The sequence below is a fragment of the Lytechinus variegatus genome, chromosome 19 (genome assembly GCF_018143015.1).
Source record: "Lytechinus variegatus isolate NC3 chromosome 19, Lvar_3.0, whole genome shotgun sequence".
Taxonomy (NCBI): Eukaryota; Metazoa; Echinodermata; class Echinoidea; order Temnopleuroida; family Toxopneustidae; genus Lytechinus; species Lytechinus variegatus.
This window is the reverse complement of record NC_054758.1, coordinates 4,529-17,084: the sequence shown is the minus strand read 5'-3', so window position 1 is coordinate 17,084 and position 12,556 is coordinate 4,529. Positions and strand designations below refer to the sequence as shown.

The following is a 12,556-nucleotide window of genomic DNA, read 5'->3' as shown; positions in this document are numbered from 1 at the left end:
GAGCATTTAACTATTCATTCCTTTACGAAATCAAAATTACATAAAAACTCTCTATGTTCATCATGAATTCTTATATTAACAATTTTTTTGTAAATAACATTTACCTTTGAAATATTATTATATCAAACCAAAATTCACAACTTCAGTTGATTAACTAGGCCTTAACCTATCTTAAGTATTTTATGTTTTCACAATGAAGAAACATTTTAAACAAACTGCATTAACTAGCCAAAAAATCTTTTGCATTCATAAGGACAGATGAAAATTACAAAATCCAAACTAGCAATAAGTACACTACAATGACTGTATGTATATCAAACATTCTTAACGTCACCATGACAACACCAAGTTCAGAGCCTCCAACTTGGCTTGCTTGAAGAAGCATCATTTTGGTAAACATTTGACACAAAAGGAACTGATTCCTAACTATAATTCCATACACCAGGAATGACACTGAAAATGTTTAATCAAAACGACGTCTTCATTCTGGCTTAGAAAAAGGGACATCTGTGACACTATGAGAAAATTACTATAATATGCGAAACATGCAATCAGAAAAACTAGCTGTTTCTCAACCCATCAATTTTTTTGCATAATACAAATGTAAACTCCGACTTGAACTTCTCACGAAGAGTTGAACTCTTGACATTTTCCTTTTACACAATACAAAAGACAAACTGTTCTACGAACGCCTTAACAAGAGCATATAACATTCAATACATTTCTAAAGTTCTGCTTCATAATAAATTTGCATTTCTTTCATTCATCATATCAAATTGACAACATTTATGTTTCTAAACCAACATTTGAAGAGCATATCATTATATAATAACTCACAATTGTCCTTTCTCTTTTATATAAAGCTAATCTGCATAAACTTTACCTAGCATGACATATTAATTCTCTCACTAACGAAAATAATCCTGAATTTCTATAACAATCCCTTTTTTGGCAATTTCTTCTTCCACCACATTCAACTTAGCATGGTGACCTAACACAAAGACAAATGTATACATGTTTTGACTGCAGCTCAAATCCTGTTGAATCAAATTTACAATTCACACTGGAAATTATGAATTTTCTAAATTTACATAACCCATATAAACTTTGTCACATCTTTAATGTCAACTGAGCAAATTTCTTGAAAAATGACAACATGCACATTTTTTACAAATGCATGAATAAACATGAATATTCTGGCAGATAAGTCCACATGTGTTGATACACAACCTTCTTAATCAGTTTATAAGTTCAAGTCTATTTCTTGTAAATGATTGAACGTTAGTTCTTGTCTCAGTTCAGTTTTCAGTTATCAAATATCAGTACTGGTAAGACTACTGTTGATACGCTGACCGCGTTAAGGTCCAGTTAAATCCAGCTCACAAGCTTATCAATCTCGCTCTAAACTCCTCGTGATGATATACATTATCATATTTTGACACATGTCGTAATCACTGTTGACATCATGATATTAAATATTCGTAGACATATAGTAATGCTTTCACGAAACAGAATCCATATGATTTCATAATTTGACGATTATTAATGACTTCACAATGCTTATATCGCGATAAGTTCAAAGATCACTGCACAGGATTATCTAAATTGATATTATCTCCTCGCAAAGACAATCGTTGATCCAGTTATCATAAATTGCATATATTTTACCCGGATATTTTACAAGTTTCTCTATCTGCGATCAATTAGGTCCTGACCTAGCGCTCTAAATTAGCACAATGAATAATTTATTTCCAGAATAATGTTCAATATTGACATAGTTGAAATAATGATGCTAGACTTTGTTTGGATTTGCCGCGGTTGACGCCTTTCTTGCCTAGAAAGCCTGGATAAATCTTCCAAGCAGTCACAAAATAAGTGAAGAGTTTCCATTGGCATCAATCACAAGGCGACTTATTTGTAGATTGCGATGCGAAGGTTTCAACGTTTCGAATTTACACATGAGGTAAGTATTCTCTTGACTAGTATTTAAAGTCCGCTAAAGGTTGCATTTAACTCTGAGTCATCTTCGAGACATCTGGTCTGTTACTTCTGGAAGTAGCTGTAGCCTCCTGTCCAACAGAAGTAAGAGCTTCGAATTCACATCTTCATCATCATAGACCTGTGTCGATTCTCTTGTTGAAGGCCTGCTTTTGACGATGCCAGGGATCTTGGAGAAAAGCTCTATCAGACCTTCATCTTTCTCAGGAGCTGCATCAAGAACATCCTTAGCATATGATTCCTCCAGCAAAAACTTCATCTCCTCCCTGTAGTTAGGATGCACATGTAGACAGCCATCCTTATCCAGTCGAGTCTTCATGGAGTCTTGTCTGCTTGTCACTTGAGGATTATTTGGCAGATCCTGAGTTAGGGTGGGAGATGGAAGTTGGCAATCATCATCTCGATCAACTCCACCTTGCTTATAAGTTTGTTGAGGTTCGACTCTCAGCGGCAGGTCTCCTGTAGCAGAAACGAAGTTAGATGAAGCTTGATGATTCAGAAGACTACTTTCATTTCCTAGTGGTCCATTTAACGTCCACCCAAGTGCTGTCCTGATGGCATAAACTTCACCTGGAGCACCTGCTCTGATTTCCAGTGGCATCAGAGCTTCGTCCGATAAGTAAAGATACCTCCTTTCCTGTTGTCACTTGGAGATCAATACCAAAAAGATGTTGATATCTGGAGATCTCTTCTTCAGTGGCCATGTTCACTGTACTGATATTCAGGCTTGGACGTGCAAGGAACTCAGCATCTATCTTCTTGCTTGATGTACCAGAAGACCCTTTTACACTCAGCTTCACCTCTTCGCATTCCATGGTGTGGTTAGGAGCTTCTAGTGTAGATATTGATAAGATCTTCTTTCGTCCCTTTGTCTGGATCTTCTCTGCTATTTCCTTCAGACAAAATGAGTTTGTGGAACCAGAATCCAGCAAAGCAAAAGTCTCAATAGTTCCTCCTACTTCACCTGGGACACTAACAGTGACCGGTACTATCGGAAGAGCGATTCTGCTAGCTCCGGCCCCCATGGCGCCACAGCTGGCATGGGATGATACATCGCTGTCAGTTTGAGTAGACGCGTCACTCGCACTGAGAAGTGTAGGGTGCTGTGGAGATGTCATCCTTCTCCCAGTATGGAGAAACTTTGTATGTCTTTGATCGCATCCTCTAACAGAGCAGGTTCTGTTGATGTTGCATCTAGAAGAAATATGCCCAGGTAAGAGGCAATTGAAACATAATCTGTTCTTGAAGGCAAAATCAAAGCGGTCATCAGGATTCATGTTTTTGAACTCCTGGCAGCCAAAAAGATCATGGCTTGCATTACACATGATGCAGTTCTGAGTAGATGGATTGGCGGAAGTGGTAAATACGCTCACCTGACCTCTACCTGACATGGTTCTTACTTTGTCAGTACTTCCACTCTTTGGTCCTACAGTAAGAAGTGCACCAAATACAGGATCATTGAGCTCATCCGCTGCATCAGTGATAAAGTCAACTGCATCTTGGATAGTAGGCTGTCTTCCAACATCTCTGATTGATTTCACATGACGTACCCAGCGGCTCTTCAGGTGGAATGGCAAACGTTCAATGATCTTTACCAATTCACTCCTACAGCTTAACTCTCGGAGCATTCCTATTGCCATCAAGGTTTCACCACAGGTCTTAAGCTGATCAGCGAAATCTCTCAGCTGTTTTGGATCATTTTGTATGACTGGTCCTTCTGTGATCTTTTTGATCCAGGCATCACAGATCTTGAAAGCATTTCCAAAACGATCAGTCAGTAGCGTTCTTGCATGTAAGTATCCATCATCTGGATGCATCATTAGACAACAATGGATGATGTCTTTGGCAGCTCCACTACAAAGATGATATAACTTGAGTAGCTTGGTGTTATTGTCCAATGAAGAACTACCAATGACGCTGTCAAACGACCGCATGAATTCATAAAAATTCAAAGGGTTACCATCAAAGGACATAATGTTGGCAGTGGAAATGGTGATAGCTTCCAACAGCTGCTGATGTTGTTTCTGTCCTTGCTGTAAGTGATGGAAAATGTCAGAATGCATCTTACCCATCATCTTATCACTTTCACTTGTTGAAGAATTGTCACAAGTTGGTGTCAGTTTTGTCTTAGCCGGCATTGTTGAATTGTCCTTTAAAGGTTCAAGCTTAGAAGGTTCTTCAGTCTTGTCCTGTTCTAAAGGATCAGTCTTCCCTTTGACATTGACGTCTGACTGTGTACTTCTATAAACAGCTTCTTCTGCCTCTGCTACCTTCAATTTCATTTTAAGAAGAAGTTCAGCTTTCCTTTGTTTTAACTTGATTTCCTCAAGCTCAAGCTCTTGTTGCTCTTGCAGAGCCATGACTTCTGCTTCTAAGGCAGCTCTCCTAGCCCTAGCTCGAAGTCTCCAACTAGCTGACGTGGTACTACTACTACTCCTCTGACTCACAGAGTCTTCGGGCCTGATGTCGTCTCTGTTCATAAAGTCATTGTGCATCTTAACACTGTCCATCTTTACAGAATCCTCCGACTTTCTATTGACCTTAAAGGTGACTTCTTCATCTGTGCTGCCTTCCATTGCAGTGACGTACTTGAAGGAGGATGACACTGAAGACACTCAAGCTGATATTGAACTGTAGATGTGACGTGTGATACGGCAAACAAAACCCAAGTATCAGACCGAGTCTTGACTATAATGTGGATGAGACTGACTGGTTCAATCTGCAATTTAATAACAAATTAAACAAAACTTGTATAAGCTAAATTGACATGTCATGACACATATAACTATAAGTAATGGCTACTGATTTCCAAACAACAACCAAGAATGACCTTGACAAGATTCAAGGTCACATCAAGTATAAGCATACTGATTACTGTAAATGTTATGTATTGATTATTGTATTTTGTACCCTAAATTAATCCTTTCTGTAAAACTGTTTTCATAATAAAAGAAATCAACTAATATTCAAATGCGTATCCGTTTACTTATTTATGTTTGCATGGCTTATTTACAATGAAGACATCACGTGCCCGAAGGCGCCAAATTCAAGTTACATACACAACTAGGTACGCCACGTACGCTTCCTATTACACAATGCATACACGTACACGTACGGCGTTTTAATTAGAACAAATTCACTAAGCTTACATAATTTTGTCATATCAATTGGTAATCAATTAAACCACATTTCAACATGGCAATTGGCTTATCTGATAATGTAACTAATAAACTTCAAAATAAACAAGAACAATACTTACATCATTGGGCTTGTATATCACAAAATTAGAAAATACTAACACTAAACTGACAAACGACAGGCTTCCCATGACTACGAAATCAATGCGCCCTCAGTCGGTGACTACAAATCTAAATAAAATCGATTTACAAGATAAAACAGAACAGTATCAAAAGAAATTAGAAATTACAAAAAAAAACCTTATCCTGTACACGACATGAACTATTTCACGGCAAACGTTTTTCCTAGTAAAATTATACGTCTTCTCCTTTTGTAAACTCCCAGTGTAACGATCTCAAGCAATTGATTTGATAATTTATATGTATGAGGAACAAAATTGGTAATGACACAGCTTTTTCCAAGGCTAATTTATATACTTGTACGAGGAATACAATAATTGTATTCAAACTGGCCATGAAACGGTAATATCTGTAGAGCGCTTAGACATGTTGTTCTGATGAGCACCATTTAAAAGCGGATTATTTTTATTTACATTACTAATTTTATGTTTGAGGAATTAATTACACCTATTGGTCATTAACAGATTTGAACAACAATAATTTTATGTTTGAGGAATACAATTAGGCCAAGAGCGTTAGGCCAAAATAGGCTTAAGAAATTAAATAGAATTAAATAGAAACAAAATTAAAGACATTAAAAGAAGTAACAGATGAATGGTTGATTTTTAGGCTTCGGCAGCCATTTTGGACGCCATCTTGGATTTTTAGGTACCCTAGTCTGCTTATTTTTACTCTTACCAGTATCACTAGATCTTTTACCTCTTTAAACCAATAAATATGTACCGAAATAATAAATAATATAATAATAGTACATTTCTTAAATACGCATAACACCTACAGGTCTCTATGCGCGAGTGACTAAATCAAACATTCTGAAAAAGGTGGGTTTTTAATTGAACTTTGAATTTCTCAAGCTGGGTAATATTTCTTAATGTCGATGAAAGAATTCCATTGTGCTGCCCGATCCCCATATGATTTGGTCTTGACAGTTTTATTTATTTATTTTATTTATTTATTTCACATCTTTATACAGGGTGACCAATTCAGCTATACACGATAAAAAACATTAACAAAGATAAAAAGCTGGTTTGCAATTGGGCCCTGTTAATCAAAATACATACAAATTATAAAATACATAATATGCAAAATATACAAGAAATAAACCTTTAAAAGTCCCAATCCTCATCAGAAACACACAAACACACAGAAGCACCCAAACCCACACACACACACACCCCCCATTACACTCTGCAGACTTACTTGTAACATAAATTCAACATTATGATTACATTTGACATAAGCGAAAACAAATTTTACAAATAAGATACAATTAAGATATAAATGGTGTGGGATTATTTTCAAGAATTCAGAAGACGTTTGAATATTGCTAATGATTGTGCAGATCGAGTGTCTTGGGATAAACAGTTCCATTCACTTATGCCTACCGGTATAAATGTATTTTTGTAATACTGCGTTTTGAATTTCGGGGCTCGTAGCATTAATTTATTAGTTCTTCGTGTTATACGCTCTGATACATCATCATTAAAAATAAATTTGGTACTTAATAAATGGGGAGCTAATCCATTTACACACTTGTATACCATACATAATGTAGATTTCCTGTACAATTCTTTTAAAGAAGACCAGGAGAGAATTTGAAAAATACGCTCTGATGGGGTTTCCCATGTATAACCGCTAACGATGTAAGCTGCACGTTTATGTAGTTTTTGCACAGTATTATAATTAGATTCAGATCTATACGACCACACATTTGAACAATACATTGCATGAGGGAGAACGAACCCTATGTATAATCGTTTAAGTTGTTCCACATCAAATATATGTTTGTTTCTTCTAATTAACCCAAGCTTTTGTTTTATTACTTTTACAATTGAATCAACATGTTTTTTGAATGTCAAAGTATCATCAATTATCACGCCCAAACATTTGTGCTGGGATACACACTCTAAAATAGTGTTATTGATTATTACAGATAGTGTTTTGGCCCGCAAGGTTGATAACCGCTGGCGAGAACCAAGAAGCATTACTTTGGTTTTTTTATCATTTAATATCAATCTGTTTTTACATGTCCACTCATATACTTCTTTCATTGCGGAGTTAAGCTGGTTTTCTACAGATTCTATGGTACTACCACTAACATACAACGTTGCATCATCAGCAAACACAACAATCTTCCCTGATTTGATACAAGAAGCCAGATCATTAATATAAATTGTAAATAGTAAGGGCCCTAAAACTGAGCCTTGTGGGACCCCAGAAGAGGTTGATTTTATACTCGATTTGATCCCTCCTATTTCTGTGTATTGTTTCCTAAAACAAAAATAAGATTTAAACCATGCGATAGCATTATCAAACATCCTATTGCAACCAGTTTTTGTAGTAAAACATCATAGTTTACAGAATCAAAAGCCTTTCGCATGTCAATAAAAGCTATTCCACAAAACTTACTCCTGTCAACTTCAGTTGCCCAATCGTCGACCATACACAATAAAGCACTTTCACAGGAATGCATTGGTCTAAAGCCAAATTGTTTATCACTAAAAAATGTATATCTAATAAATGTGCCTGTAAATGCTTTTGTACCCACTTCTCCAAAATCTTGGAAACAATTGATAACAAGGATATTGGACGATAGTTTTCTACACATGATCGCTCTCCAGTCTTATGGATTGGACGAATTTTGGCAAGACACCAGGCTTCCGGTAGTACCCTTTAGATAATGAAAGATTAAAGACATAAATAAGACTATCTATTACAGATGTGGAACATTTCATCATTTTCAAAATTTTAACCGAGATTTCATCAGGCCCTGTGGCCTTTTTTACAGAAGAGCCATCGATTTCTTTTGAAACAAAATCGTATGATATAAGAGGAATATCAAAAGTTTCATTTTGATTATCAGAATTTAGTTCTGATAATGGATTGTCAGTTACTATATTTGTATACGTGGGCACAAAATCACTTTCTTCCACGTCACCCAGCAATTTCGAAACACTACCAATAAAGTAATCATTAAGTTTTTCAGCTACTATTTCAGGCTGAGTGACTTCCTTGTCATCAATCAGCAATTTTATAGCAAGTTGTCCAGAACTAGAGGACAGTTGTTTTAGGATTGACCATAACGCACCTGGGTCTCCAGACTTCTCTATCAATAAGTCTTGTACATACATTTGTTTAGCTTTCTTAATCAAACACGTTACATTGTTTCTCACTTTTTTGTACTCTTTCCATAAACTTGGGGAACTAGACTTCAGGGCTTTGATATGAAGATGCTTTCTTTTATTCATCAAGGCTATTATTTTACCTGTGATCCAGGGAGAAGGGGTTTTTCTCATTCTTTTACGTTTGTATGGCATATGTTTATTAATCACTGACATTATTTGTTTGTACCACTGTTCCCAAGCTGTGTCGACGTCATTTACACCATACATATTAGTAAAAGATAAGTTTGAAAGATCATTTACAAAGTCCTCCTGATTAAATGTTTTCAAGTTTCTACATTGGATATCATTGTGTACACGATCGGAACCTTTACAATTTAAACACGTGTAGATCAAGTAATGATCACTAATATGGGTTCTTATTACTCCTGTGGAGTTGTGCTCATCCGGACATGTTGAATATATGTGATCTATTAGTGTTTTAGAATACTTGGTCACACGAGGGGGGGATTTGATTAACTGTGACATAAGGGAACCCTGCTTAAGTGATAAAAGGGTTTGCGATGCAGAATCTAAATTATCACTTTGTAAATCACAGTTGAGATTTCCCATTACTACTAGTTCACAATCAAAATCTAAAGCTTTACTCATCATCGCAGACACTGAATCGAAAAAATCAGCTGAAGAGTTTGGGGGACGATATAAAACACATAATAGAAGACATGCTCCCTTCCACAATTTGGTTCTTATCCAGATCGTTTCCAATCCAAAGTCAAGTTCTTCTTTTATGTGTTGATATGAGAGAGAGTTTTTTACATAAACCATCACACCCCCACCATGTCTGGTTCTATCTCTCCTTAGCATGTCATAACCGCCAATTTGTAGCTCATTGTCACCTACTTTATTGTCGCAATGAGTCTCAGTAAGACCGATTACATCAAACGGAAAATTTTTAAATAAAAACTTGAATTCCTCTAACTTATTCGGTAAGGAGTTTATGTTTAAATGACAGACTCTCAGACCGAAATTTGATGTAAGTGGAATGCTGCCATCATCGGCCAGTTTAATGTATTTTCCTTTGACGTCAAGATCAGGATTGCAGTCTTCAATGTGAGACATAGTAATTAAGTCACTCAATTCATTACTAGAGGCTAGAGCGGAGTCGAGCGATTCGCATAAATCACTCGTTGAGCACGACTCGAAACTAGCGTTTTGCTCAAATACTGGTCTTGATGTTTTTTCGAATTCAACGTCAGATTGTGGGGCTTTGGGTTTTACATTCATTACGGGTTTAGGAGTCTTTTGGCTGTGTCCAGGCTGTCCATCCAATCTCGTGGAAAATATCTTCCTTTGGGTTTCCATCGAAACTTTTGATGCGTATAGTTTCGAAAATGTGGATTCTGGTCATAACTCATGATTGACGCATAATTTCTCGAAGTTGGACGAGACCACTCTTTCGAGCGAAGTGTGTTGCTCCTCAGGTGAGCAATTATATTCTGGGCGAGTAGGCGAACACCGTAGCCGTTGAGATGAACGCCATCTGTCGTCAAGTGTAGGCCAGGTTCAATATTGTCGTTGTCGACGAAGGACCATTCACGCTAATTGGTCAAAAGTTTCAGGCCTTGGTTAATGTTGTTCACTTTGCGGAAGTCCTCTTCCTTTTCTTCCGAACGGTGAATAATAGATGAAATGGCAACTGAAGAAACAGAAGTGGTTCTAATAACCTGGTCGGCTAGTGATGCCATTTTAGTTACAAGCTCATTTTCGTCATCGTGAGATAGGTTGTTAGTACCGAGATGAAGTATGAGTTCATCCGGTTGGCATTCAGTCGCAGTGGAGCATATCAAATCGAATGTATCCTCGATCCGCGCACCGGTAGTGATTTCGAAAGAACTTTTCTTCTCTTGGAGAGTCTAGAAGAAACAATACTCTTTGTCATGGAGTCACCGACGATAAGTACATCGACCTTCTTATGGTTCTTGCTCGAGACTTCAGTCTTATTTGAAGTTTGAACGTTCTTATTTGTTATGGCATTTGAAGTTATTGATGCATAATGAGCTTGATGTTTGTCCCGATAATCATTCAGTTGTTCTTCAATGCTTGGACAATGAAGAGGGTTTAGTTGCTCATCCTGCAATTCAGAACTTGACACTGCATTCAGTTTAGATCTGGACTCATTGAGTTGATGATCTAAAGATGGATTAGTGATGAATTGTTCTGGGGTCTCTAAATCAATGACTGTATCGAGAGTCTCATTAAGGTTGGAACTTTGAGCTCTATTGTTCCTTTTAATAGGACTCTCGGCAGTAGATCCTATCAAGTTCTCATCTATTGAAACGTGGTGTTGGTCGCTCAGTTTGGTGACGATGTCACGGATGGATACTTCCAGTGAATTTACTCTATCGGGTAAATCTGAGCAGTTATCACATAAAGTTTCATTGGTGTTGCAATTGATAATATCTGCTTTGCATAACAAGCAGCTACTTCGAACTGCGTTCTTCATATGGTTAATGTTCCCACTTGTTTGGGCATCATGTACAGCCTCATATGTATCAAAACAAAATGGTGAACAATCATTGTCCGGTTCAAGTTAGGATATATTTCCACAAGATTGTTCTCTATAATTTCATTATCAGTATCGGTATCACTGCCTGGCAATCCTGATCGGCAGATAAGACTAATGAAAAAGTTAATGCTAGATATGGTTATCCCTTTTGGGAGTTTGTGTATAAACGAGTCAGTACCTGGATGTCCTTTGCACTTGTTGGTAGCAATGCCGACCGCCGTAATGGCCCTCAAATATACGACTTCTGTATCCAATAATCAAATCATTCCAACATATTATATGTCACATCACGTTTTGTACTGTAATGATGGTCCAAACCGTAAGAAAACAATTCGAAAGTGATGACTTGGCGACAAGCTAGGCCTATTGCTATGTAAGCGTGAGATCAGCCAGTATAGAGATGCACAATATGTATGGGACTACACGGAACATATATGTTCATATTGTGGTATCACATCGTATACCAAGTTCACTCACTTAACAGCAGAATTTGAGTCATATCACCACAAGATACCAACATTTGTGAAGCAAAAGCACACAAGGAACAATTCCCATGTCCAAATCAACAAAATTATGATCATTTGCCAATCAAAATGTAAGATTTCACGTAGAAAAAGCGAAGGATATGTAGACGTCGTAACTTTAAAAGTTTTTGGATATAGATCTAAGTGATTTTCAGAGAGAAGATTTTGTGAGCCAGAACGGAGATTACGCTTAGGTTTATGAATCTGGACAAGTTCTTGAAGATTAGCAGGGGCAATACCATGAATACATTTGAATGTTAATATGAGAAGTTTATATTTGGAAAGTGGCCATTTCTGAATGACAGGTTGATGATTCGAGCAATCACAGGAGACAATTCATCCACACATTTCTTGACAAGCCATGTCGGTAGAGGATCCAGCTCACAGGAGGTAGATGGGGAATCTATAATCAATTTCTTCACTGCTTCAACAGTTAAACATAGTCAAACTCTAACATACATACTCTAACATACAAATGTGGTGTTTAGTGTGAATAATGAGTGAGTTATTCCAGTATCTGTGAATGGTGGCCATTTTGGGCGCCATCTTGGAGCCGGATGATCGTTATTTCATCATACCAGGATTACCAGCAAACCAATTTCAACTGAACTCGTGTATGTGGTCTGCATGGACATGTAGCTGAGATCTTCGTATATTTATCTCTCTGTTTTTATTACTTCTATCCTGGACCTCTGCATCCTGATATAGCGTCGTTCCCTAGGTTGTCCGGGAATTCCAGTTTCCAGTTTTCTTGACAAGATCTTCAGAGTCATCACCATTTTCATCCTTGTTTCCATCTCTATTATCGTTTGGAGGCTGAACTGTGAACAGATTTGTGTTCCTGGATACTCTTTTTCGTCGTGGATGTGCCTGCATGCTGGCAAACTGAACTTGATACACTCTCCTTATCCGTTTTGGGACGATTTCGTACTTCTGCTGAATTGTTTATTATTTTGATTTAATTTCTCGACAACTTAAGTAAATTTCTTCCTTTTGATTTTAGGTTTTTGCTATTGTTTTCGCTAATTA

General features: G+C 37.1%; 1 protein-coding gene across 1 annotated transcript; it reads right to left on the bottom strand.

The window, feature by feature from the left end:
* Window positions 1–2,564: 2,564 nt before the first annotated feature.
* Window positions 2,565–4,574, bottom strand: LOC121406188. The gene has a single exon (XM_041597211.1). It carries the CDS (start codon window positions 4,572–4,574, stop codon window positions 2,565–2,567), a length of 2,010 nt encoding a protein of 669 aa, XP_041453145.1.
* Between the last annotated feature and the right edge of the window lie 7,982 nt (window positions 4,575–12,556).

Excerpts from the sequence above, each read along its gene's own strand:
- LOC121406188 (XM_041597211.1), bottom strand. The coding sequence starts at position 4,574 with ATGGAAGGCAGCACAGATGAAGAAGTCACCTTTAAGGTCAATAGAAAG.